At 45.3% G+C, this 26709-nt stretch overlaps 1 protein-coding gene across 1 annotated transcript in view; it reads right to left on the bottom strand.

Annotated features, from left to right (window-relative positions):
- Positions 1 to 25597, bottom strand: part of PDZK1 (PDZ domain containing 1) — a 33130-nt gene extending 7533 nt beyond the window's left edge. The window contains exons 1-6 of the mRNA XM_082667916.1: positions 25524 to 25597; positions 8049 to 8260; positions 6796 to 7042; positions 4914 to 5050; positions 3456 to 3651; positions 1068 to 1264 (exon numbers count right to left, since the gene is read on the bottom strand). Of these exons, the coding sequence (XP_082524042.1) occupies positions 1068 to 1264; positions 3456 to 3651; positions 4914 to 5050; positions 6796 to 7042; positions 8049 to 8258 (987 nt within the window). The 5' untranslated portion in view covers positions 8259 to 8260; positions 25524 to 25597. The remainder of the gene's footprint in view (positions 1 to 1067; positions 1265 to 3455; positions 3652 to 4913; positions 5051 to 6795; positions 7043 to 8048; positions 8261 to 25523) is intronic.
- Positions 25598 to 26709: the final 1112 nt, after the last annotated feature.

Here is a 26709-nt window from a genome sequence, read left to right as displayed (position 1 = left end):
TGCTGGAAGGGCTTATGGCATAATAAAACCTGCATTCACACACCAGCTTCAGTCTGCTAAGCTGTGTGACTTTCGCCAATCATCACTTAGTCTAAGTTCCATTTTTTTCATCTAAAAAGGAGGCTAGGGGGCTTCCCTGGTGGCACAGTGGTTGAGAGTCCGCCTGCTGATTCAGGGGACACGGGTTCGTGCCTCGGTCCGGGAAGATCCCACATGCCTCGGAGCGGCTGGGCCCGTGAGCCACGGCCGCTGAGCCTGCGTGTCCGTAGCCTGTGCTCCGCAACGGGAGAGGCCACAACAGTAAGAGGCCTGCCCATGTACCGCAAAAATAAATAAATAAATAAACAAAAAGGAGGCTAGTACTACCACCACCTCTCATAATATTCCTCCCTCTATATCACTTATACACCTTTGGATGCTTCTATTATTGCATATCACATAGAACAAGTTCATCTTTGTTCGTTTTTGTGACCAACACCCAGCAAGGCAGATGGTGCCTTAGGAGGCCCCCAAATGTCTGCTAAGCTAGAGTGAACCTCAGTTCTTGTGACAAAACTGTTATAAAAACCTTAAAATGTGCAGATAATAGCTGTTGTGATTAGAGGAAATAAGGTTAGTTTGACACCAGTTGGTCTTGGTGAATCTGTGTTTCTACTCCCTTGCTAAGGGCTTATAAACTGTTTAATAATCCTTTCTAGGCTTTTACACGGGATTGATAGAATGTATTGGTCTATAGTTTAAAATCCAATTATTCCCTATTTGGGAAAGTTAGGGCTACATCTGCTTATTTCCAGGCGATTGTTCATAGGTTTTTCCCAGGTCACCAAGAGAGATTCTGCAGTTATATTTGCAAATTCTTTCAAAATCTTGAATCTAAGGACTTAAAACTCATGTACCAATCACTTGGCATTCTCTTATCTCTACCAATTTGAGCTTCAATGCAGCCTTTATGATGATTTTATGCCCCTTCCAGTATGAAGATCAAAGTGGTAACTTAGCCAAAGTTTGAGGGCATGACTGAATGGACCCAACCTTAATTCATGAATATGTGGCCTTGTATTACTTACCAGTTTATATATGTTTTCCGTCTCTTTGTCCACCACCAACAGTGAAGTCTGGTCTCCACCCTTTTTAATCATTTCCACCACACTGTCATGATCGAGGGACTCCACAGACTCGCCGTTGACAGCAACCACCAGGTCATTGTTCTTCAAGCCAGCCTTCTCTGCCGGACTTCCGGAATCTATGTCCTTAACGATTTGACCTACTCACCCCCACCAAAAAAATTAATAAAATTATCAGAAAGACCACTAAAAAACAAACTGAGGGATTTCTGCTGGAACCTAAGGCCCTTATAAAATAGATATAAAAGGCATGCTGAGTACAACTCCTGTCCTTCCCACTGGCACCCTAGGATGTCTATACACATCCTATCCAGCCTCATTCTTTGGTCAGAACTCATTCCAAGAACAAACCCAGCCATTAATAATGAAAGGGTTTTAAAGAATGTTGTTACTAAAACATTCTAAAAGTGTTTGGGATTCAATCTTAACAAAATAGCATGCTCAGCATGCTGGCATTTTCGTAGCAGTTGGGCAAATTCAGTTGTGAACGCGTTTGTGTGTGGACGCCACAAGGATGTGTCTTTAGCCTTATTCTCGTGACTTAAGCTATCTTCACCGGATGCCTCCAGATCTCTCACACTTTTTTTTTGTCCTTCGTTCAATTTTAACAAGCTCCAGTTTCACTTTTCCAGCTAGCTGCTTGGCATCTCCAACTGGATATCCCATAGATTCCTCCAATGTAATGTATTCAAACCAAATATCATCTTGGCCCGTCTCCCTCATCTTGGTCACCTGTTAGTGGGAGCACCATCTCCCCAGGCACTGACACTTCGCAACTGATTCTTCCTCAGCATCCACTCCCCCTGTCTAATCAGCCAAGTCCTTCAGTGCTACCTTAATATTTTTATACATCTCCTCTTCTCGAGTCCTAGATCCTCTACCTGAACTTCTACCTAAACTGCCACACCACCTTACCAGTTGCTCTCCCTGTCCTTAATGCTCCCCTTCTCCAATGCAGACCTGCCTCCTATTCATCCTGATGCAATGTCTGACCGAGTCACTCCCCAGGGCAACAGCATGAACATGGGCTTTGGAACTAAACAGACCTGAATTTGATCCTAGCTGTACCACAACTAACTGTTTGACCTTATAGAAATTATCCTATCTTCTTCAGGTCCTCAATTTCAGCAATTCTTGCAGAATTATTAGGAGTAATTGAGATGTGTAAAGCTCCCGAGACACTGTAGGCTTAATTTTTCTTCTCTCTCACACTGTTCAAAAAACATTTAACTCCCCACTGACTATAGAAACAAGTCCAGACTCCTCAACACGCACTAAAGGTCCATCATTTCTCGCCGACCAAGCTTTCTAACTTGGTTTTCTGTGCTACACGTTAGATGCCAGTAAAACTGTGCCTGTGTTTTCCTGCTTTATTCACACAATCCTGTCTTCATGGACTGGCCTTCCTGTCCCCACTCCATCAGCTTGCCCAAATTGTATTCATACTACGAAGCCTGAGCTCAAGTGCTGCCTTTACTAAGAGGCCTCCCAGTACATTTTTAGTGAGAAAAACTTGCTCCAACATTGAATCTCCACAGTATTTTATCTGCCCTGTATTAAGGTGCTTCTCACCATCTACCTTCAGTTATGGACACACATGTCTTATCTCCTCTACTAAACAAGAGGCTTCTTGACTGAAGAATTCTTGTCTGATTCACTTGATATTCTCAAGGGCCCTGAGAATACATTTTTACATTATATGAACCAAATTAATGTTTCATAAATTAATATAAATATATGATTAAAAGAAAATAGCAACTTCTGGGTGAATAACAGTTCACATGGCCTGAACCTACATTTTTTTAATGTGTTCAGCTTCTGTAGGAGGACCTTAGTTCTTTCCTTATTGAATTATAAGAACCAGAAAGACTCCTGGTTCTCTTCAAGTCCCAGATCCCAACCCACCCTCTGCCTCAGACCTAGGGGTGTGTTGGAGCTGCCTCACACCAGCTCATGAAAACACTTCTCAACTTTGCATTCGGTGACAGCATGTTGGTGGCTTGAAATCAGACATGGTGGGAGTATTTACACCACAAAAAACAACACATGCTACAAATTAGGGCTTTTTTTTTCCAGAGAGCCAATTTACCAGCATACTACTGCCCAGATCCAAAATTCTGCCTTATAATTCTGCTGTGGAAACCTAGGGATGCCCATCATCAGGCCCCCATATGCACGGAGTTAAACTGACCCAGCTACGCTTCCTAGTTTCTTACTACTTCCTTCATGAATCTGGTGGGGGGTTGAGGGCCTAAAGAAACTCTGGAGTCAGTCTGGGATGAGGAATTGGATGGTTACACTACCAGGTTTTCTGCTCTTCTAGTGCCTTACCTTTCTGTTCTGGGCCTGCCCTCAGATAGAAACCATAGCCATTGCTTCCCTTCTTCATCTCCACAACCCGGGGATGGTGGGGTAGCAGTTTCAAACTGGCTGTTTCTCTCTTGAATTTTATCTTCTGCTCACTATGGTGCTTGTCAGTTTCCTTGTCCACCAGCAGAAACATGACGCGGCTTCCGGACTTCTTCACCTGCAACAACATACACAGGTGAGGGCCAACATCAATCTCCAAGAATGATGCTGGGAAATAGGAAAGTTTCTGTATCAAGGCACACAGTCTATAGATTCAATAGGAAATATGAGATGTGAGGCCTGAGTTTAAGCTGTAATACTGTTTTCTACCACCTCACTGGTATTATGTATCTTCCCTCGTACAGTTGTTGTTTTTCGCCTTCTTAAGTATGACCTCACCCACACAGATGCTAACTGAACCCAAGTGAAAGCTGTGTACCCAGAAAGGTATATAGGTGAAGACTAGGAAAGGAGTTTGAAAAAGAAAGTAAAGGTCTACTTTGAAAGATCCTTCTACCAAGAGAAGATAAAGTTGGTCAATTTTCAAGCTTCTATATGACCCCAAAGGAAAACTTCTGCCAGACTTCCCTGGTGGTGCAGTGGTTAGGCATCTGCCTGCCATTGCAGGGGACACGGGTTCGAGCCCTGGTCCGGGAAGATACCACATGCTGCGGAGCAACTAAGCCCGTGTGCCACAACTACTGAGCCTGTGCTGTAGAGCCCCCAAGCCGCAACTACTGAAGCCTGCGTGCCTAGAGCCAGTGCTCCGCAACAAGAGAAGCCACCGCACACCACAACGAAGAGTAGCCCCCAGTCGGCACAACTAGGGAAAGCCCATGCGCAGCAACGAAGACTCAACGCAGCCAAAAATAAATAAATAAATTTATTTTTAAATTTTATAAGTAAATAAATTTATTTTAAAAAATCCTCTGAGTGTTTTCCATGTGTCATGGAACCATGCTAGACATAAGATTTGGGATATAACAGGTCTTCAAATACTCCCCACGTGTAGCTCAATATTCATCACCACACTGGTTATCTTCCAGCTTGTATTAAAACATTTTAGTAACATTGGCTCAACATTCACTTTATTATAAATTTAGAGGGGGATTCCAACCCCCTCTAAATTGGAATTAATTCCAATCAATTACAAATAAGATCCAAAAGATAAAGTTAATGGTTCTTTAGAACACTTTTCTTCAAGACAACATGAAACTAGCAAAGGCCTTATTCAAGACAACATGAAACTAGCAAAGGCCTTATTCCAAAACCCTATATTAACACTTTATACCACTAGTGAGTCTGTTTGCTCTTAATACAAAGGGTTAGCTTCCCATTATTATAGTCCTCCCATCATAAACTACCATTCCTGTCTTCCTGTCACTTCCAATGAGAGCAGAGTAAAAGATACGGTAAGAAAAGTACTCCTTTGGGATATACCTTTTCAACCACCTCCTCATGGGTGGCCTCCTCTACATTCTCTCCATTCACTTCAATCAAGTGATCCTCAGCCAGGACTCCGGCTTTCATAGCCACACCTTGAGGTTTTATATCAATCATGCACACTCCCTTTTTACCTGAAAGAGGGTAACAGGTGAACAAGTGTCACAACTCCATTACACGGAAAGTCCAACAGCAAAGGGTTTTCTCCCAATAATACAATATTAGAACTTCAAATTTTAGGGCTAACTCCAATAGACTTTGGCTTCTGATTTAGAATGACAATTAGAGCTCATAGCGCAAAGCTTGACAGAGCCATTACTCAGTTGGCTTTTGTTGATTTGAATAGGATTTCTGAGCCCAACTGAATGCAAAGAAGCAATCTCAGGTGGCACTGGCTTCTTGAGCCAGAAAGTACCAAACCATGCCCACACTGCATCCCTGTGTCATACTCCCTTTCTTTGCATTTGTAGAATTAGAAGTCGTCTGCTCCATTCTGTCCTCTTTAATTAATGCTATCACCAACCACCACATCCAGTGGGGTGAATAAATCTCACTGATGCAGGCTAAAGAGGGCAGAGGCACAGGAGGAGAGGAAAGCATCCACACAGTCATTGTGTATTAGTAGGTGGTATGATTTAGGTGCTTCTTAAAGAAATGCTGTCAGTTCTTTCAAGATATTAACATATCAGCCTAGGCAAACGATAGCTTCATAATGACTACATAAACAGTTTGCAAAGAATAACAGTAATTTAAACTCTGCTTCCTTAAATACTTAACATTTCTCCTGTTACCTTGCTATGTATTTGTCATGAAGAAAAAATTTTCTTCATAACGCTAACCTAAACCATTCACCATGGACATTACACAAAGGCCAGATGAGTAGAGTCTGAATTACAATTTCTTTTTCTTTCTTTTTTTTTTTTTTTTTTACCATTTTACTGATAACCAACCTCTGAGAAATGCCAAGCTTCCCTTGACCACCTACATCACTGTGTTTTAATAACTGACAAACTTGAGAAATACCTCTTATAGCTAGTTTATTTCTCTTGCTACAGGTTAAATAAGCCTTGGAAACTATTTTATGTTTACTATTGGTCTGCTGTTTAGCACTTACCAAGTTATGACCCACTATCAGTACCTCTCTAATACCAGAAAGAACAGGGAAGGAGCAACCTTAGAGGTGGAACCAAAAGGCTAACACAGCTATGGTTCCAACCTCAATGCCAGTGGAATCATTAGAAAACCATGGTCAACTGAGCGTGGGTCAGCCTGCAGCTCTGAAATTCTAGAAACAGAACTTCTAGTGTTTTCTGATGGTTGGGATTTCTCAAATCACTGTACCTCTCAGCTAGAGGTCAGGAAGTCACGTCAGAGCGTGGCCACAGCTGAGGGTACTATTTAAATGCCACAGGAGGGTGGGGATTTTTGCAGTGTCCTCAGCAACTGTAAGAGCATCTAATACATAAATAGGTACTCAAGAATTTTTTGAATAAGTGACTACCTGGGCATTCTGAGAGATGAAAAGAGATATCATTCTAATTCAAGAGTGGCTATCGTGGAGAACCTCCCTTCTCTTGCCTCTTTTTCTCCATTCTCCCCTCCGTCTTTACCCACAAAGAAGCATCAACCCTCTAATCCTCTGGCCTCAAAGGCTCAGACTGACAAACACTGGGGGACCGGAGTGCCCAGTGTCCCCCACACAGTGCTGCTGTGTCTTTGCACAACTGTGCAAAGCAAGGGAAAGGCCAGGGAGGGAAAGGGAGAGAGAGGCTGCTGTTGGATCTCCATAGCAACTGAAAATTAGTCAAAGGAGTCATTAACAGGGAACAGTATCTTTCTTCTGGAAAGCTGTTTGTCCCTGCCCCACCCTGAAGCTCACCTTGGACAGTTTTCAGAGAGAAGCCATAGCTACTCCCCTCCTTCACCAGGTAGCAGAGCCGTGGCTGTGTCCAAGTCTGTGCTCCTCCATTCATTACAGAGGGCAGCTTCTTATCATTCAAACTCGACTCCTGACTTTGACCCAACTCTTTCAAATCTACTTGTTTTTTCATAGCTTTCTCATAAGAATCCCCATCCAGGACCAGTAAAATCACTGAATTGCCACTTTTTCTGACCAGATCCACAACCTAGGAGGAAGAAAGAAAAAGGTTAACTTTAACAATAACCCTCTATCAACCACCGGGGTGGGGGCCGGGGGAGGGCTCACCATCTGGCTCATTATCTGGCCCTGGACATTCTACTAGCTGACCCCTGACACCCGAATAGTTAGCCGATTGTGCCCCAGCCGTCTCTGCCCAGGCCCCTCCCGAGATCCAGATACAGATTAGGCTGGGCCTCTAGCACGACTGTAATAGCCCAACCCTAGCCCAGGGGACTTTTGTCTTTTTTGTTTGTTTGTGTTTTTTTGCTGTAGCGGGCCTCTCACTGTTGTGGCCTCTCCCATTGCAGAGCACAGGCTCCGGACGCGCAGGCCCAGCGGCCATGGCTCACGGGCCCAGCTGCTCGGCGGCTTGTGGGACCTTCCCGGACCAGGGCACGAACCCGTGTCCCCTGCATCGGCAGGCGGACGCTCAACCACTGCGCCACCAGGGAAGCCCTAGCCCAGGGGACTTTTACTAGGACTGGTTCTTTGCGGGGACGAATGCTGCCCTAGAGCACAACAGGTCCTCCTGGGTCTATGGAGACAGCATAGTACAGTGACAAGAGCACCCACTTAGAGGCAGACAGAATTGGGGTAAGGTCAGACCCTCCCCCATGTTCACTACATGCACACATTAGCAAGCTAAGGTGACTGAGCCCCCACTTCCTCATCTATGAAATAGTCATATGAACCTCATGAGTTGTGGTGGGGATTTAACAAAATAATGAATATGAAATTGCCTGGTATAGTTCCTTTCATGTAGCAAATATGCAATGCACATTAGACCTGACACTATTCAAACCTAGGAATAATTTTTACAGTTCTTGGTCAATCATGGGAGACTTGATTAGCCGGCAGAATATAGCTGTAAAGGTGTCCTGCCTTGCCAGTGGCAGCGAGGAAGGCTCCACTGACCCCCAAAACTAGAATCAGCAGAGATGTGGGAGCTGAAGAGATCCTAGAAGCAGAAGAACCCCAAATGTCCCATTTACCTGCGTATGCTCTTTCTTGTCCACAAAGACACCATTGATCCTAAGAACTCTGTCTCCATCCTGGAGACCTGCCTTCTCTGCTGGGCTACCCTTCTCAACCACCCGGACCAGGTGGCCATCAGTGTCCTTCTCAATTCGCAGGGAGAAGCCATAGCTTTGCCCTTCCTGTTTAGACAGCTTGCATTCGCGGGGGTTGAAGGTGGAGGCCATTTCTGTGATGAAAAACAAATGGGTAAATCCACAAGACAGAAAATCTAACTGGGGTGAGAAATCTGTCCTCCATCTCCTATACCTCTATTCTTCCGTCACACCAAGTCCAGACTGTTCAGGTAGCAACATTCGAGGTATAGGAAGCCACCTTCCAGGACTTGCTAGTGACTTCTAAATCTATTTCTCCCCAAAGATGACCTTTCACGTGAATTTCAGACCCATGTATTCGGCTAGGTACTGGACAGAGATGCTTCCGTTTCAATAGCTGCAAAACAAAATTCCCCTTTGTCCCCTGACCAAAAGAAATTAGTTCCAAATATATTACCTAAAAATTTTAAGAAAATCCAAGTCTACTTTCATTTAAATATTTGAAGAGCTTGCCAAGTTCTGGGCATTGAAGATAAATCTGTGGACAAGACAGACCTATACTTTGCCTCTCATATCAGGGAGAACATGTTTCTACAGAAACACGTGATGAATGATCTACTAGGGAAGAATAGCGTGATAAGGGAGAATATAACAGAGTGTCTTGGTAGTAGGGAATGGGGTGGGAAGAATTAAGAATGGCTTCCTGGAGAAATGACTTTTCCAAGAGCTGAAGAATTAGTAAGAGTGGTGAGGTGAGACAAGATAAGGAAGACTTCAAACAATTAAAAATCAGAGAAGCCAGGCCTGAGAGCTGACCTGGTACATTGGAAACAGATAGAAAAGTGGTTTCTAGGACGCTGAAGTTCTAGTCAGAACAGAGTGGGGATGCCCGACAGAGAGAGGATTCCTGCTGCCATGTCAGATCTCTCCCTCCTGAAGCGCTTCCGTTTCCACCCATCCTGCCCCTCCTTTCACCCCATTGCAAGAGCAAGGCTCTGGGCCACAGGAGGAGGAAAGGAAAAGTGTGAAAACCAACAGGCACCCAGTCATTAAGGGTCAGATTCCTGCTAGGCACAGGGAACTATATTCAGTATCCTGTGATAAAACATAATGGAAAATAATATGAAAAATATGTATAACTGAATCACTTTGCTGTACAGTAGAAATTAACACAACATTGTAAATCAACTATACTTCAATAAAATTAAAAAAAAAAAAAAAGATTCCTGCCAGGGGTCCCCAACACCTCCTGGCTTAAGCACTTGAGAATAGAGGCCAAGAACTGCTGGTGCAGAGCAGAGCCCCGAGAGCAGTAGGCTAGACTCTGCTGGTTAATCTGCCTGCATGGCAAGCCCTCACGTTCCCCTCGTCACAGCTCCCTCCAGTAACTCAGAATAAACCATCCGTTTCTCCTGGAGGGACAGGAGCAGATGACCGCACAGGGTATGGGGGTGGAGGGCGAAGGAGAGACAGCAAAGTGCTCCAGGCTCCCGAGAAGCCACGCCATGGTGACTGGAGGTGGCCACCTCTGACTCTGTGCCCACAGAAACATACAGTACAAATGGAGCAGAAAGCCTCCCATGGCCCGATCCCTGGGCTATTGCAGGGTCTGGCAGCCGAGCCACCAGGGGCATGAATGACTAAGAAGCCAAGGAAACAAGAATGGACAATGTTTCCACACTAGTCTATATAAAATAGATAACTGACAAGAACCTACTGTAGAGCACAGGGAGCTCTACTCAGTACTCTGTAGTGGCCTATATGGGAAAAGAATCAAACAAAAAGAGGGGATATATGTATATGTAAAACGGATTCACTTTTGTTGTATACCCAAAACTAACACAACAGTGTAAATCAACTATACTCCAATAAAAAAAATTTTTAATAAAAAAATAAATAGACAATATTTCAAGTGATCTCTTATGAGGGCCTGAGGCCCAAGCCCACCCCAATGAGGATCAAGGGCAGAGAAAAGTGAAACCACAGTCACCACGATCACCGTCCGCATCTGGGAGAGCATTGCAGCTCTGTCTTATCATGACCAACCACCAGGAAGATGCTGCTTTGGGAGGAAAGGGGGAAAGTAGGGAGTTAGGGGCGGAGAGGGCAGCGCCAGAGTGGGGCTTCCTCACATGCAGGAACCTGTGTGTGGCCCCTCTGACTCTGACCCATGACTTTTCTTTCTACTGATCATCCAGCCTGCAAGCATTCCATTTTCCAACTGGAATCCACATCTATGTCCAAACTTACCCCTACATCCCTATCAGCTCTCAATTTCATAGGCCTGAAAAGCCTTGAAGGGAAAAAAAATAAAAGCCCTCTGAAATTTGGAAGTATCAATAATTATAGAGAAACCTCATCCAAATCCTACAAAATTTGAAACATGTCCTTAAAACTATTCAAAATTGGGCTTCCCTGGTGGTGCAGTGGTTGAGAGTCTGCCTGCTGATGCAGGGGATGCGGGTTCATGCCCCGGTCCGGGAAGATCCCACATGCCGCAGAGCAGCGGGGCCCGTGAGCCATGGCCGCTGAGCCTGCACGTCCGGAGCCTGTGCTCTGCAATGGGAGAGGCCACAACAGTGAGAGGCCCGCGTACCGCAAAAAAAAAAAATTCAAAATAAGGGCCATTAGATGCTATGTTTTCATCAAGAGATGAGTATGTTTCTGATCAGCATATGAATGCTCGTTTCTAAGGTACCCACCCCTACAATTCAGCCCTCTCACACTCTGCAATGGCAACCACAGGATCTTACTCTTTTTCTCAAGGATGGAAGATGAATCCTCCTTGCTCATAGGGCGGTCCGGTGTTTGGGGAGAGAAGAGACAAAGTTTTCCTGTATCTCAATAGAGACCTGAAAGTCTGATATACAAGGAAACACAAATCCCTGTTTCTGGGCAAAATCTCAAGTTGTTTGTGTGTGTCTTTCTTTCTTTAAAGTTTCAAACAGCCAGACAGTAATCACTCAGATCTGCACTTATGTCTTTGAAGCCTCAGGTGTTCGAGGTCAGAGTTTCTTTTCACATCTATGGTTGAAGCACAGAGAATTAGAGCCAGTTCACACCGATAAAAATACTGATAGAAATGCTACCACTCTGGGTGGGAAACAGCTGCTGTCCCCAGGCCCAGATTACATCCTTCCACCCTGTCTGCTCTTGCCACAATTCAACCACTAAAGGATTAATGCTGCCCCCCACACCAAACTGATGAAATATTTAACACCTTCAACTGTACCGATAGAGAAAGCTGATCAAAACCCCCAAAGCTTGGCCTTACATAGGGCCCTGAAACTGTTTGTTTCCTGTGCCATCTTGTAGAGAGACAGTTCAACTAGGAATCACGAGGGCTGGGCTCTGGTCCAGCTCCAGTCCTGGGTTTGTCTAGTCCACAGCCTGGTTTACACTGGCCCCTAAATCAGGGCTGGCATCAGTCACTTTAGCAAGACTCTGTCACTGCTCCATGATAAGGATGCCTGGAACTCTGGAACACAGGGCCTAACTAGGAAGGATCTCTGTATTTAAGGATACTGTTTCCTGTTTCTTCCTCCTTTTCTTGCAAATCAAAACCACAGTGAGATATCATTCACCTCACACCTGTCAGAATGGCTATCATCAAAAAGACCACAATTAACAAATGTTGATGAGGATGTGAAGAAAAGGGAACCCTCGTACACTTGTTAGCGGGAATGTAAGTGGGTGCAGCCACTAAGGAAAACAGTATGGAGGTTCCTCAAAAAATTAAAAATAGAACTACCATATGATCCAGCAATTCCACTCCTAGGTATATATCCAAAGAAAATGAAAACACTAATTTGAAAAGATACACACCCCAATGTTCATAGCAGCATTATTTACAATAGCCAAGATATGGAAGCAACACAAGTGTCCATCAACAGATGAATGGATAAAGAAGACGTGATACACACACACACACACACACACACACACACACACACACACAATGGAACACTACTCAGCCATAAAAAAGAATGAAATTTAGCCATTTGCAACAACATGGATGGACTTGGAGGGTACTGTGCTTAGTGAAATAAGTCAGACAGAGAAAGACAAATACTGTATATTATCACTTATATGTGGAATCTAAAAAGTAAAACAAACAAATGAATTGTTTGTTTGTTTAAAACAGACTCACAGATACAAACTAGTAGTTACCAGTGGTGAGAGGGAAGGAGGGAGGGGCAAGATAGGGGTAGGGGGTTAAGAGGTACAAACTACTATGTATAAAATAAATAAGCTACAAGGATATATTGTACAGCACAGGGAATATAGCCATTATTTTATAATAACTTTAAATGGAGTACAGTCTATAAAAATCTTGAATCACTGTTGTATACTGAAACTAATATAATAGTATAAATCAAATATACCTCAATTTTTAAAAATTAAAAATAAGTAAGGTAATAGTTTTAAAAAAAAAAAAAGGATATTGTTTGCTATTTCTTCAGCCCCCACCCCCATCTTCTGCTTCTTGAGAATCCAGAGATCAGAACCCTATGGTGGAGAGATATGCAATTAGTGAAGGCCTATGGATTTCCGTAATATCATATCAGCGATCATCTGATTGAGGCTGGAGTCCATCAAACCCTCAGCAGGCCTTAGTCCACAGTTCAAACAGCCAAAATAAAATACTGGAAATGGAAGAAAGCTCTAACCGTTTCTGAGCTCTGGGGGAAAAAGTCAATTTTTGGCAACAAAGTTGCTTGTCTGTGGGAAGAAGAACAAAGTGCTGGTGGGCAGGAAAGACTCAGTGGTGAGAGGCAAAGAGATTTTTTTAATCAAACTTTATTATTAATCATACCTTTAGACCCCACCTTCTTCTAAAAGGATTCGATTATTGCTACCAGGAAAGGCAATAATATATCCAAGGTCGAGAAGAAAAAGTAGGTACATTTTAGAAGTTAGGAACTCTAGCTAATGACAACAGAGGAGGGTAGGTAGGACCTGTGAATGTGACCAAAGAAAGAACTGAAGCCACTGGGCTATTTTCCACAGGAGAAAAATAGCTGGTGGGACCCAGGGGACTCTCCCAAGGCCAAGGTAGCCAAGGTCTCCCGGCTCCAGGCAGCCATCGACATGGACCCACACATGATCCGAGTCAACACCCACCCTCCCCAGCGGTGCTGCACAGAGCCAGGAGTCCGGGCAGGAGCTGTTCCTGAGAGGAACACAACCACAAAAGTGAGACTCAAACAGCCAGAAGCGTTCAGCTTAATTGGCCCAGGCTGAGAGGAAGCCTCATTTTCCCTTCAGTTTGTGTGTTTGGGGCTGGAACCTACAGGACCTTCCTCAGCAGAGCTAGTTGGAGAAAGAGTGAGACTCCATTTCAGTTGATTCCCACATCAGTGGGACTTGTAGTGAAGCTTGCCTGCCTTGTCACCCGGCACGTCAGAGAGTCACCTGTTCCACGATAGGTGCTGTAAATGGAAAGGTCCCATTAAAAAATACCATGGGCGTGAATGCTTTTAAGCCCCCACCCCGTACCCCTCCAGTGCAGGGGCGGGCTAGGAGTGAAGGGATCTTAAAGCCACTTAGCTCATCAAAAATCCATGATCTCCTGAGAAATATTTGAGAGTCTCAAGGTCAGTGGGAACCTGACAAGAACACAAAGCATCTCCCAATACAAAATGGAACACAGGGTTCTCCGAATTATTTCCTGCTCTAAAGCAGAGTTATTTGTCTAACTCCTGTAAGCTTCCAGGTATTATTTTGTAAAAGAATCCTGAAATTGCTATAGATCAGCTAACACACAAGCCAGGGAAGAGCAAATTCTTCTGAGGAAGGAAAAGACAACTCCTGGAAAAGCGAAGTCAGAAAGAATTAGAGGATCATCTCCTCAGCCCTGGGAGCTGTCTACCCAAAGTCAGCAGCTGGTTTCATCTGAGGGAACAGATCTACTTAGTTGACAGTGTAAATCTATAGACCATCAAGTGATGCCAGTAATAATAAATCACGTTACCGTTTAAAAACTCACCATATGTCAGGCATGCTACATTATCTCATTTAATCCTCACAATCACCTTACAAATTTAATCTCAATCCCAGCGGGCCCACAGAATCACCTGCAGAGATTTATAAAAACAGATGCTTAAACCCCACCTCAGATCTACTGACTCAATCCAGGCTTGAAACCTGAACATAAGCATTTTTAGAATCCCCACGAGTTTAAGAAACTAGTGATCAAAACCACCCTTTGCTGCTCCCAGCTTCCCTTCTCTCCCCTCAGTCTTGGGATAACACCCTCATGGGTCAGAGAAGAATGTCAAGGTTGGGTGAAATACTAACAGCTACCTTGAGCTCACCTTTACTCAACTTGAGAAACCAAGGTGGCAGCCTGGTTAGGAGAGGCCCTCAGGATCCAGCCCTGCCCACAGTCCTGCCCGGCCAACAGCATGGAAGTTTGTGGCAACCTAAAGGCTGTGACCCTGCCTCCCTCCCCACGTTCTAGCTCTGAGCCAGGAAACAGAATCCAGCAGCTGAAAACAACCTTTAACAGCTCCCGTGGTCTCTTTGTCCAAGGAATTAAGTCTGAGGGCCAGCAAACCTAACCACCCAAAGAGCTGAGGCCATTTCTCCTCCTCCATCACGCTATGGGTGGAAACCCAAGCTCCACTCCTGTCTGAGGCCAATCAATTAGATTCTCCAATTAGCATATGGAAGTGGGTACAGATTGTTTGGGATCATGCACACAGGCCCCTCAAAATTCTACTGAACATCAAGAAGACATATCATCCCAAATGCAATTTCATTTGTCCATGCCACAGATATTTGCCTCACACTTATACGCAAAACACTGTTAAGTGGTTGATGGAATAAAGTGAAACAACAGCTCCATCCTCAAGGACTTTATAGTTAAATGGGGGTGAAGGAAACGTTTTAGGACAAAAAGAGCTACCACTATGAGCAGAGTATAAATGCCATGAGACCTACAACATGGGACAAATTAAGGAAAGCTTCACTAATTAGGTGGGATTTGATTTAGACATTGACAACAGATAGGTAGGATTTCAACAGGTACAGAAGTAGGAAGAGAACATTCTAGCCACAAAGAATAGTGTGGATCTCAGCCATGGAAGTGGGAAAGTTCCTGGGTATGGTCAAAGAAGAGCTAAAACTCAACGTGACTGAAGGAGAGCCAACAGGGGGACAGCCAAGATGTCCTTTTGTCATGGATAACAAGTTAGACTGTAAAGGCCTCGAATACCAGCCCAAGGGATCTGGTCTTAGTTTGGTGGTCAGGGACCACACAAAGGTTATAAGCAGAGGAAGGACAGGATCAGAGTTGGGCTCCAAGAGGGTTGGCCTGAAGCAAAGACATACTGGAGGTAAGTCAAGAAAGAGGCTCTTGTAATGGTCCTACTCACATGCAACGAAGGCCTGCCCCAGCCGGCAGCTGTGAGAATAGAATGGAGGTGACAGAGGTGGAGGAACTACAGAGAGGACTGAGTGACATGTGGTATTAACTCTTCAATCCTGTCCTCTCAGATTTCTCCATGCAGAGATGGCCTCAGACAGGACAGGTACAACACAGATGTCCAAAATATTTATTTACACTGACCGTGGCTAGTGTCCAGGAAATACAAGAGGTCCCTATTCCTCTCCCTAATTACTGCTTACCTCACTCACGCACAGTTTTGCTGTGGGTTCAAGAGGCCTTGTTGCACAGAGTGGTACATGCACAATTCAGTCTTCTAAGGTCACCACTCAGTGTGAACGTAGCTGTGCTTTTGGCTCCTCTGAGCTCTGAGTTGCCAGGATACCCTAATTCCGTGGCCATCTTTTCATTCTGTCTGTTTCCCCATAAGTGGTATACTTTCCCTGGATTTATTACCCTTGCTCAGTTTTTTCTACTAACCGCCCTTGATACATTTCCTAGACTCCCCTTCTGTATGGAATCAGTTTTGTCACTCCCAAAATTTCTATGTTGAAGCCTTATGACTGTTTGGAGATAGAGCCTTATAAAGAGATAGTTAAGGCTAAATAAGGTCACAAAGGTGGGGCCTGGCATCTTTATAAGAAGACACAGAAGTGCATGTACACAGAGAAGAGGCCATGTGAAGACACAGTAAGAAGGCCACCATCTGCAAACCAAGGAGAGAGGCCTCAGGAGAAACCAACAATGCTGGCACCTTGATCTTGGACTTCTAGCCTCTAGAACTGTGAAGAAATAAATTTCTGTTTAAGCCACATGGGCTTCTGTTATTCTGTCATGTGGTATTCTGTTACAGCAGATCAAGACTTAATACATCTTCCAAGTAATGCTGCCCACTTGGGCTGGGTGTTAGAAAGGAAGAGGTAAAAAAAAAACCCAAAACACAAAACCCCACAAATTCATGCCTTGGTGACTGGCATAAAAATTGTACCATTAAAAGATGATGCTGGAGACTTCCCTGGTGGCGAAGTGGTTAAGAATCCACCTGCCAACGCTGGGCACACGGGTTCAATCCCTGGTCCTGGAAGATCCCACATGCCGCGAAGCAGCTAAGCCCATGAGCCACAACTATTGGGCCTGTGCTCTAGAGCCCGCGAGACACAACTGCTGAGCCCATGTGCCATAACTACTGAAGGCTGCGCGCCTAGAGCCCATGCTCCACTACAAGAGAAGCCGCCGCAATGAGAAGCCCGCGCACCACAACGAAGAGTAGTCCCTGCTCGATGCAACTAGAGAAAGCCCGCGCGCAACAACGAAGACCCAACGCAGCCATAAATAAATAAATAAATAAATAAATAAAAAGATAAAAGATGGTGCTGGGACTTCCCTGGTGGACCAGTGGGTAAGACTCCATGCTCCCAATGCAGGGGGCCTGGGTTCGATCCCTGGTCAGGGAACTAGATCTCACATGCATGCCACAACTAAGAAATCCACATGCTGCAACTAAAAGATCCCGCAGGCCACAACAACGACCCGGTGCAGATAAAATGAATGAATGAATAAATAAATAAATAAATAAACATTAAAATAAATTTAAAATATTAAAAATTAAATTAAAAAAAATGATGGTGGGCTTCCCTGGTGGTGCAGTGGTTGAGAGTCCGCCTGCCGATGCAGGGGACATGGGTTCGTGCCCCAGTCCGGGAAGATCCCACATGCCGCGGAGCGGCTAAGCCCGTGAGCCATGGCCGCTGAGTCTGTGCGTCCGGAGCCTGTGCTCCGCAACGGAAGAGGCCACAACAGTGAGAGGCCCGCGTACCGCTAATAAAAAAAAAAAAAAAAAAAAAAAGATGGTGTAGTTATGAGGAATGAGATGGCAAAGTCAGTTTGAGTTCGTTTTACATCAGAGGATTTGGCAGAACATCCTGCAGGTAGACAGAAGTGTGGGCCTGGAGCTCAGGAGATGATGGACTAGAGTCCTCATGGCAGGGCTCGGTGACACAAGGGAGTGAGAACATGAAAGGAAGAGAGCCGAGGATAAAGCCTTGCACGATACCGACATCTAGGCGACAAGAAGACGAAGCTGAGAAGGAATGATCAGAAGGCCAAGATTTTACAGTCCAAGCTAAAAGAAGAATTTCAAGACAGGATAGTTAACAATGCAAAATGATGCTAAGAGGTAAAGAGAATGAAAACAGAAAATGCCGTTAAGTTTAGGAAATGCAAGTTCAGGACAGATAAGGGACTAAGAAGCAAGTGAATACTAGTAAATAACAGAGGCCATGAATAAAGTTACATCTTGAAACAGATAAATGAGAGCGTTGAGATAGCAGCTTAAGGGGAAAGCAGGGTTGGTGGATGGTTTTATTTTTAATGTTTGTATATCAAGGGATGATACAGAGAGCACAGCAAATGGGTTTGGCCTCGATGAGATGGAACACCTCTACCGAGGCAGGAGAGAAGTGGAAAAAATGAGATAAAGAGGAAGACAAGGTCTAGTTACCAAGAAAAATCAGGAACTTCAAGAATGTGGACCAAAATCTCCACTGAGCTCAAACTGATAAATCCATGAAGGTGGCCAGGAGAGGATGGTGGGTTAGCTGTACTTACCACCAAAAGACAGCTGCTATGAGGAAATAAGAGCCCGGTGTGCCAGACCTTCCAATCTCTCAAGAGAACCTGGAAGTCTAGATTTAGGCAAAATGTCCCCATTTTTAAAATCTGGCAGCTATTTCAAAGTTTTAAGAAACGTCACATAAAGTAACAGACTTGAATCCCTGGACGGGCAGGTTATAACCCTGGCAAAAAGACTACCCAAAGCCGAAGCATTGTTTCACTATAATGAGTAACACGTTGAATAAAAATTTCTAAGAAACAACGTAGGCTAAATATATGTCTTCATTAGAGAGATAAACAGATCTCACGCATTTATAGCAGAACAATCAGCATGGTTTCTCATGGCTTTTTCTCACTATAATATTTAACAAGAATAGAAGGAGAAAGTGGTAACTTTTACCCCAAGTTGGAGCATGACATGTTTACAAACAGAAGGCTAGGAGGTGAGGGTTTCTGTGTTCACAGTGAGCCCAGAACTCATTAGAATGTGAGACAGTGGGGCCAGTGTGAATTTCGAGGAAGAGAAGCCACAAGTGTCCCCTGGGAAAGATGAAGTGCTGCAGGGACTGGCTGGGCAGGATGAATGGGGAGAGGGAAGAAGAAGGGGCTGAGGGAGCAGTTTTGCAAATTAAGGGGTTGACACAGGAAAAGTCTTCTAAGATGATGTCTAGAACAGAGTAGTTTCCAGTTAACAAAAAGTCTAAAGTGGCCATATAGGTATGCAGCTGATGTGAAGGGAGTTTGTATTTTTATTTCCATCTTCCCTCAGCATTCTAGTTTGGGTAAATACATTAGAAAGAACAAGAGTTTTAAAGCCAAACCCACTTTTGGATTCCGGTGTCACCACTTGCCAGCTGTGAGAACATGCGTGACTTCCTTAATTCTGAGCTGGAGATAGAAATACTCCTAAAACAGGAAGTGCATATGGACACAGCAAAGATTACTGAAGATGGATCATGTAAAGCAATCTAAGCATAGCATCTGGAGCAGAGAAGCCCACTCCAGGTGCCCCATCTTCCCTGCTCTCTGGTGAGAGTCTTGAGTCAATGGGAATCCCATTTCCTGTGAGGACGTTTGAGCAATCTTCCTGATTTTCCTTTTGAAGGAGTCAAGAGATTGAGTGATGCACTAAGGATGGGCAGGAATCTTGATTGTCAGGTCAGGGATTCTCTATCTCCTCACTCTGGACCACCTCTGCAACGTTAGTTTTAGCTGCTGAAAAGTCAGGGCTGAGATTTTGTTCTCCGTGAAATCAAGCTCAAATAACAAACTCAGATTTCCCTAAACCCAGAAGTATCATGTAAGTCTGAAAGCTAGGGAATTACAAAAATAGAACCAAATGCCATATATCGAGGAGGTATAAGATTCCAGGGAGCTTTTATAGAACTAAGCTGACCAGAGAGTCCCAACACCTGGAGCAGATGAGCTCTAAGAGATGTGAGTACAAGATACACCAGCCAAGGGACCCAAGGGACAGAAAAACGTGGAGAAGATGGAGTGAGGGAAGCATCATCTGATATACGGACGTATGGGTGGATCATGGTCACCAGGGAGTGATGAGTGAACAGGTTCACTCACCAGACAACATCACTGGATTTCCAAAAGATTAGAGAAAGGATGTGGGATAAACAGCATTCTTCTTAGAGAGGGAAAATCAGAAGGGCACTGTCATCAGTGACAGTCAGGTGCAATGACTACCGTCAAGAAAGAAAATGCCCCAATATTGTCTTCTTTGTTTCCCCAAATCCAGGATGTAGCGGATCATTCTATAAATACAGTAACCCTACAACTGTTAGTCACGAGTACTCTGGACCCACCACCATCTTATCTAATAGTTAGGAATCAATGGTGCAGTCATTATCAGACCACAAAGAAAACATAGCCTCTCCTCACAAGGCACTTATGTAACCCACACCTGAGCCATGAAAAACTAAACAGTGAAGACTTAGCAAGACAGTGGGGAATAATGTTTAATCCTAGTTACTGCAACTGGGGAAGGATATTTGTATAACCTAGGATGTAACCATAGAGTAAATTATTTCTGTTTCATTGAGGCATGAAGAGAGGGGAAGAGAGGGCAGGAACTCTCGGGTAACATTCAACTTGAATGTGACTCACTTTGCACTAAACTCCATGCTGGTTTATAAAACACTTTGAACTTCAGCAAGGAGGAAGCTTGACCAGGCATGTCTGCACATCGTGCCCTTGTGAGAAATGCTGCCTCTTCAGCATTTACATGCATCCATGTCATAAGTAAGACAAAGAAATCACTAGACTTTTGTTGGAAAAATACAACTGGTGGAGACTGGTGATGTTAAGTCAGCAACTGTAGATGGTGAATTCCCTACAACCATCAGCCCTGATCAAGGGGTTCCAGCCCTGATCAAGGGGTTCCAGCCCTGGGTCAGGAATATCTGCCTTCTATCAAAGCCTGCCTCAGAGCCTCGGGACATACTGTTTCTTCCAACAGCATAAAAGAAATCCTAGTATAGCTCAGCTGGTGTTGACAGATGTCTTGAGTTAGGAGAAGATAAATGCAATTCAATTTCATCCTTCTTCAAAAATATTTTACCTAGAGCAGATCTAATATCTTTGCTGCAGATTATATTTAAGCCACCTGGATTCCTCCTTTGAAAAGCAAGAGGTATGGGGGACTTCCCTGGTGGTCCAGTGGTTAAGAATCCTTCTTGCAATGCAGGGGACCCCGGTTCGATCCCTGGTCCGGGAATTAAGATCCCACGTGCTACAGGGCAACTAAGCCCACGTGCCACTCCTAGAGAGAAGCTCACGCCTGTACCACAACGAAGCAAAGAGCCCACACGCTGCAAACAAAGATCTCGCATGCTGCAACTAAGACCTGATGCAGCCAATAAATAAATAAATAAATATTTTTTAAAAAGAAGAAAAGCAAGAGGTGTGGAAATTCAAACACTCAAGTTTATTAATTTTAAATGATTAGTGTCAAAAATAGAAAAATAAGTAGGGCTCCAAAATATGTTTATGCTAATTATACTTTCCCACTGTGATGGTTACTGTTTGGTCTTAGGTAGCCATAGATTCCAAGTGTGGGAAATTAATGAAATGTGTTCCAATGGAGAAGGGTGATCATAGGACCAGTGAGTAATTCTTATTTCTCATCTATGATAAGGAATGGAATCTGCTTATCTTGAAGTTCATTTGGCCTGCTGGTACTAAATGTCGCTTCCCCCTACCCACGCATCATGAATGATACCTTGTCCTACATGGTAGGACTCTTGGTTGGAGTTCAAGACCTTCCCCACTCTACTTGCTTATCTAAGAGTTCTGCAAGTTAGGAAAGAGATAAAGTCGATATCGTGTGGACACAGAGGTGCCCTCGGAGAAAGGATATCCTTGTGCTGCTGATAGAACTGGTACCTGAAAATAGCCGAGGGTTGGCTGGAACAAGAGTATCTCCCAAAACTGGCGTCTTGTTTTACAAGACCCTTTGAACTTGCATTTCTGCACCCTCGCTCTTTTCCTATGTATCCAGCCTCTAGGTTCTCCCAGCCACTGCCCCAAGACAAATTTCCTGATCTTACTCTCACCATGTTAGTCTCTAAAAACAACATTTAAGGGCTTCCCTAGTGGCGCAGTGGTTGAGAGTCCGCCTGCCGATGTAGGGGACACGGGTTCGTGCCCCGGTCCGGGAAGGTCCCACATGCCGCGCAGCGGCTGGGCCCGTGAGCCATGGCCGCTGAGCCTGCGCGTCCAGAGGTGTGCTCCGCAACGGGAGAGGCCACAACAGTAAGAGGCCCGCATACCGCAAAAAAAAAAAAAAAAAAAAAACATTTAAGAACCTAACGTCCAGACTCCTTTCTCAGGCTTTGAGGTTCAACATAATCCAGCCCGACTCCATCCCCCTCTGCTCCCCAGCGATACCAAACTGGCCCACGTGCGGTCACCCACACCCAGCCTGCCCTTCGCTCACACCACAGGCTCTGCCTGAAATACTTGCCCCCACCCTCCGATTATTTATTTATAGTAGGTCACATTTTTTCCAAGTGAATGAATTCAAGACCTATTCAAGGCTCAGTTCAAATTTTAGGTCATATAAATACAAATCCTTCCCCAACCACCACAGTCTGAAGGAATCACTCCAGCCTCTAAATTTCAAGTACCATTTATATAATCAACAACTTACATTGAGTACCTCCTACCGAGGCCCAACCCGGATTAGACACTGCTCTGCCCTCACAGAGCCCAGAGTGAAGTGGAGAAAGTTATAGACACAACTACCAAACACGGGTGCTGGAATACGGAAAAGAAAATGTTTGTTATTGTCATACACACTTACTGAGCTCCTGCTAGGCTCCAAGCGCCAGCCTAGGTTACCTTTTATGAGTTCTCATTTAATCTTAATGGTCCATTTTACAAGAAAAAAAGTCCCTGAAAATATAAGTTGGTTTCCCATAGCTATTTGAATAAGCAACAGAACCTGGATTCAAACCCAGTTGAGTTCGGGTTCCTCCGCCCAGCCTCCCAACCTTGAGGGCTGTGTTAGGGAACCCAAGTAGTTAGACTTGGAGGGGGAAGGCATCCCAGGCAAAAGGAGTAGCACAGGGATGTTCAGGGATGGTGACTGGTTCCCAAAGCCCAGAGAATAGGCATATGTTGAAAGTCAGAAGCAGGTCAGGTTAGACTGGGATGCACTGTAGACTCAGTTCTATAGACTACAGAGGAGCTTCGGTGTTTATGTCCTGTGAGGCTTGGCCATCTCAGACCACAGCTGCCATTGAGTTGATGAGGGGCTCTCTTTCATATTTATCAAAACTCCTTCCCACTGCCTGGGTTCCTTCCTTCCCTGGGGTCATGCCTGTCATAAAGCTGTCTGAAGATCATCAGGATAGTAGCACTTAAGGTGCACAAGACACTATGAGCTTCTCCAATCTCATCCTCATTAAGAACTAGGTTCTATTACGCCCATTTGACCGATGAGGAAATAAGAGAGGAAGAATACATCTGCTCTGGAATTCAGGTTTCTGATTTTTAATCATTTAGCCATGATACCCACCAGGCAAAGAGATTATCATGATGGGCCAAGGAAAGGAGTTGCTGAGATCTCGAGGAAAATACATCTAGCTCTACCTTGCTACTCTCATCGAACTCCTATGCAACAAATGTGAAAATCATTTAACCAAGGTGTGACCGGAGACACCCATTCCCACCTGATCAGATCCGGGACCTTAGGTGCCTGAGAGACTATCAGAGTTCTTCAGCCTCGTCTTTAATAAGAGCATTTTATCCAAACATCATGACTCTATGCCTGTAGCTCCCTCCCTGCCACACTAACTTCCATTTATCATAATAGCTAAGCATCTACTCTACGCCAGGTATTATTCTAAGAACTGGTATTACAGCAGGTAACACAAAGGACAAGACCCCTGCTCTCTTGAAGTTTAACGTCTGCCAAAGGTGACAAAAAGTGCAGAAGATGACTTCTGATGATAAAGGCTACAAATGATGAGATGCAGTGGTGAGGTGGAGGGAGGAAGCTAAATTTAAAAGCCATTCCTGGGGAGGTAACATTTTACATCCTACCCAAATGACAAGCAGGAGCAACCTTCAAAGCTCCAGGATCTATTGTACTTGGTGGGCTGAAAAGGACATTCGTGATCATCTAGTCTCAACTCTTTATTGGTAAATGAGTAAATAGAGGCTCGATGAGATTAAAAGACAAGATCCCCCAGCTGACGGCAAGGCTGCCCCACTGTTCCACAGAGCCCTTGGAAAGACACATTTGAAATGTAAGCACAGGGGTCTCCCTGGTGGTGCAGTGGTTAAGAATCCGCCTGCCAATTCAGGGAACACGGGTTTGATCCCTGGTCTGGGAAGATCCCACATGCCGCGGAGCAACTAAGCCCGTGCGCCACAACTACTGAGCCTGCACTCTAGAGCCCACAAGCCACAATTACTGAGCCCACGTGCCACAACTACTGAAGCCTGTGCACCTAGAGCCCGTGCTCCACAACAAAAGCTACCATGCACCTCAACGAAGAGTAGCCCCCAGTCGCCGCAACTAGAGAAAGCCCGCGCGCGGCAAAAAGACCCAACACAGTCAAAAATAAATAAATTAAATAAATAAATTTTAAAGAAAAGAAATGTAAGCACACTTGTGGTTATGCATGAACACATATTTATAATTTTATTTTCAATACAGCCTTGGGGAAAAGATGAGAGTCTTTGATAGACAATAAAATTGAGGCTCTGGTTGGTGAAGCGACTTGTCTAATGGCCCGTCACAAACAACTGAATCAAAACCCAAGTTATTTGTATTCCAGTCCCATGTTCTTTCCCCAGGATGAGAAACGGCTGTCTAGCCAGTGGTCTATGAACACAGGACATCATTACTAGCCACTTCATGGTTTACGATACAAAGAACAAACAAAAGAGTCAAAGATAAAAACAATTCACTTTGTCATAACACACAAACTCAAAGTCCCTGAGTTATTTGCTGCAGGAAAGAACATGTGATTCCAGGTGACTAGACAACCGTGGCCTGAGACAAAGAGCCCCTGTGACTTTTGGAAAGGGGACTGAGAGCTCGTGGGTGCAACATTGCAGGGACTATCATTAAAGAGGAACGTGTTCCTGCAGAGCCAGCCCAGATCAGGAGTCTCCTTAGCTGGGAAGCCCTGAGAAGACAGTCACATTTAAATCCCTTGACCACTTCTGCTTAGGAAATAAGCTACTAGTGGTTCCCAAACCTACCTGCCCACAAGAATCATCTGGGGAGGGAGTGGGGGAGATGTTGGGGGAAAAAAAAGAAAAAAGATTTTTCAGGACCTCACAAGACCCAAAGAACTAGACACTCCAAGAGGCAGAGCCTGGGGATCTATGTTTTAAAATTCAGCCAGCCTAGAAATCCACTGGTTTCTCCACAATTCTCAGCGCTATAATGTGATAAAAAAAGAGGAGAGACGCATGTTTTTATTATCCAGTGAGAAAGTTGTTAGGTTGTATCCTTTAAGGGCTGCTTCCAGAAGAAAATCTTTACTACCAAAAGCCCTTGTACAGTGGGAAGGTCCTGTGAGAGAGAATCTCCCCGCGACCTGTGAAGTCTGTTATCTCACTCCCTTTGGCTGCACATCGAACCCCCATGCAACCCTGGGAAAGCTTTTTCTCAGGATCAGTTTACCAATTCCTTTGTGAAGCAGACCCCAGCCTGCCAGGGTCGGGGCGTCTCAAGCAGAGAGAACCTCAGAGTGTGGAGAATCCCTCCACCTCAACCCCAACACCACCTGGCTCCTTCCCCACCAACCTCTCTTCTGCCCTGGACAGCCAGCTACTGTGTAGAAAAGGAAAAGGAGAAAGAAGGGGGTTTGGGCCCAGGTGGTCAGTGCCCTCCTTCACGGGGAAGCAGACTCATTTCTTACCTGGGTCCTGGAAGAAGAGGAGCCACTGGGTTCACCAGGGAATTCTCTCTCTGCTGGTGAGCTCTAGTCTTGGAACTCACTGGACTTTGAGCAAAGGTTGATTTAAAAGCTGATGTATTTAACAGGGACGTGTGGTCTGAGTTCAAGTGACCTCTGTCCTGCTTCCTGCCAACTGGCTGGGCCCTGAGCTGGGCAAAGCTGGAAAACCCTCAGCAAACCGGACCCGACGCTCCGGCCCACCTGCCTAGTGATGCCGGGCGCCCTGCTGTCCCCACCCCACCTCGCTCCCTCCCTCCCGGAGAAAAGGAGGGGAGAGGGGGAGGCCAGCTAGGGAGGAGGGGCCTTCCTCGGCTCTCTCGCCTGGCAGATGCCTCAGTCACACCCAAACAGCACCCAAAGCCTCAGGAGCCTCCACCATCCCCCATGGCGAGGGCAGGGCTGAGGACCATCACCTGACCATCCTCGAGCCCTGAGGTCTTCCTGGGGAGCAGTACCTGGGTCACCCCCACCCCACAGGAGGCCAGCAGGTCAAGGAGTCCCAATAAGTGGAGCAAAGCCCCTCGCGCACCCATCCTTCCTCGTCCTCCGCCTGCCTGTTAGTTCTTACTTGCATGCTCCCTAGAAGTTGAGCCAGTAAAGCCCCTTCCTGCTCTTATTTCCCAGCTCCCTTCCTCTTCTCAGACGCTCTCTCCTCTTTCTTTCTCTCTCTCTCACCTGAGGGTGCTCTGTCTCTATTCTCCAACAGTTGCCTTCCCCGTCCACGCTCAGAACCTCTCAGGCAAGCCCCGCTGGGCAGGTGGAGGTACTTGCCGCAACTCCTGGGCCAGTGCCTGGGCAGCGGGCTGGCACCTGTGCTCAGTCCCAGACACGAGCAGCTGACCCCCGTCAGCAGCACCCACACAGGCAAACCTAGGGCTGGGCTTCTCACTGACCTCGATCCTCAGCCCACACTGGAAATCAGGGCAAGAGATTGCTCCAAGCAGCGAAGCAGAGCGAACCACAGGCTGAGGGCAGGGTAGCCTTGCCCTCCTCCACCCATGCTCCAAGGGCCTCTTGTCTTTGCTGGGTCTTGGCTGCCCTGGGGTGAAGGCGTGGCCGGAGCCAGGGGGTAAATGGTGGTCAATGACAAACATCTGAGCAGCTAACTCATACCAGATTACCTCTACCTTCACTCTATACTCCCTGG

Source organism: Grampus griseus (genome assembly GCF_964374135.1).
Source record: "Grampus griseus genome assembly, chromosome: 1".
In the NCBI taxonomy this organism is placed as follows: domain Eukaryota; kingdom Metazoa; phylum Chordata; class Mammalia; order Artiodactyla; family Delphinidae; genus Grampus; species Grampus griseus.
Note: the sequence above shows the minus strand (reverse complement) of the source record. Positions and strands in the feature narration are given on the sequence as shown.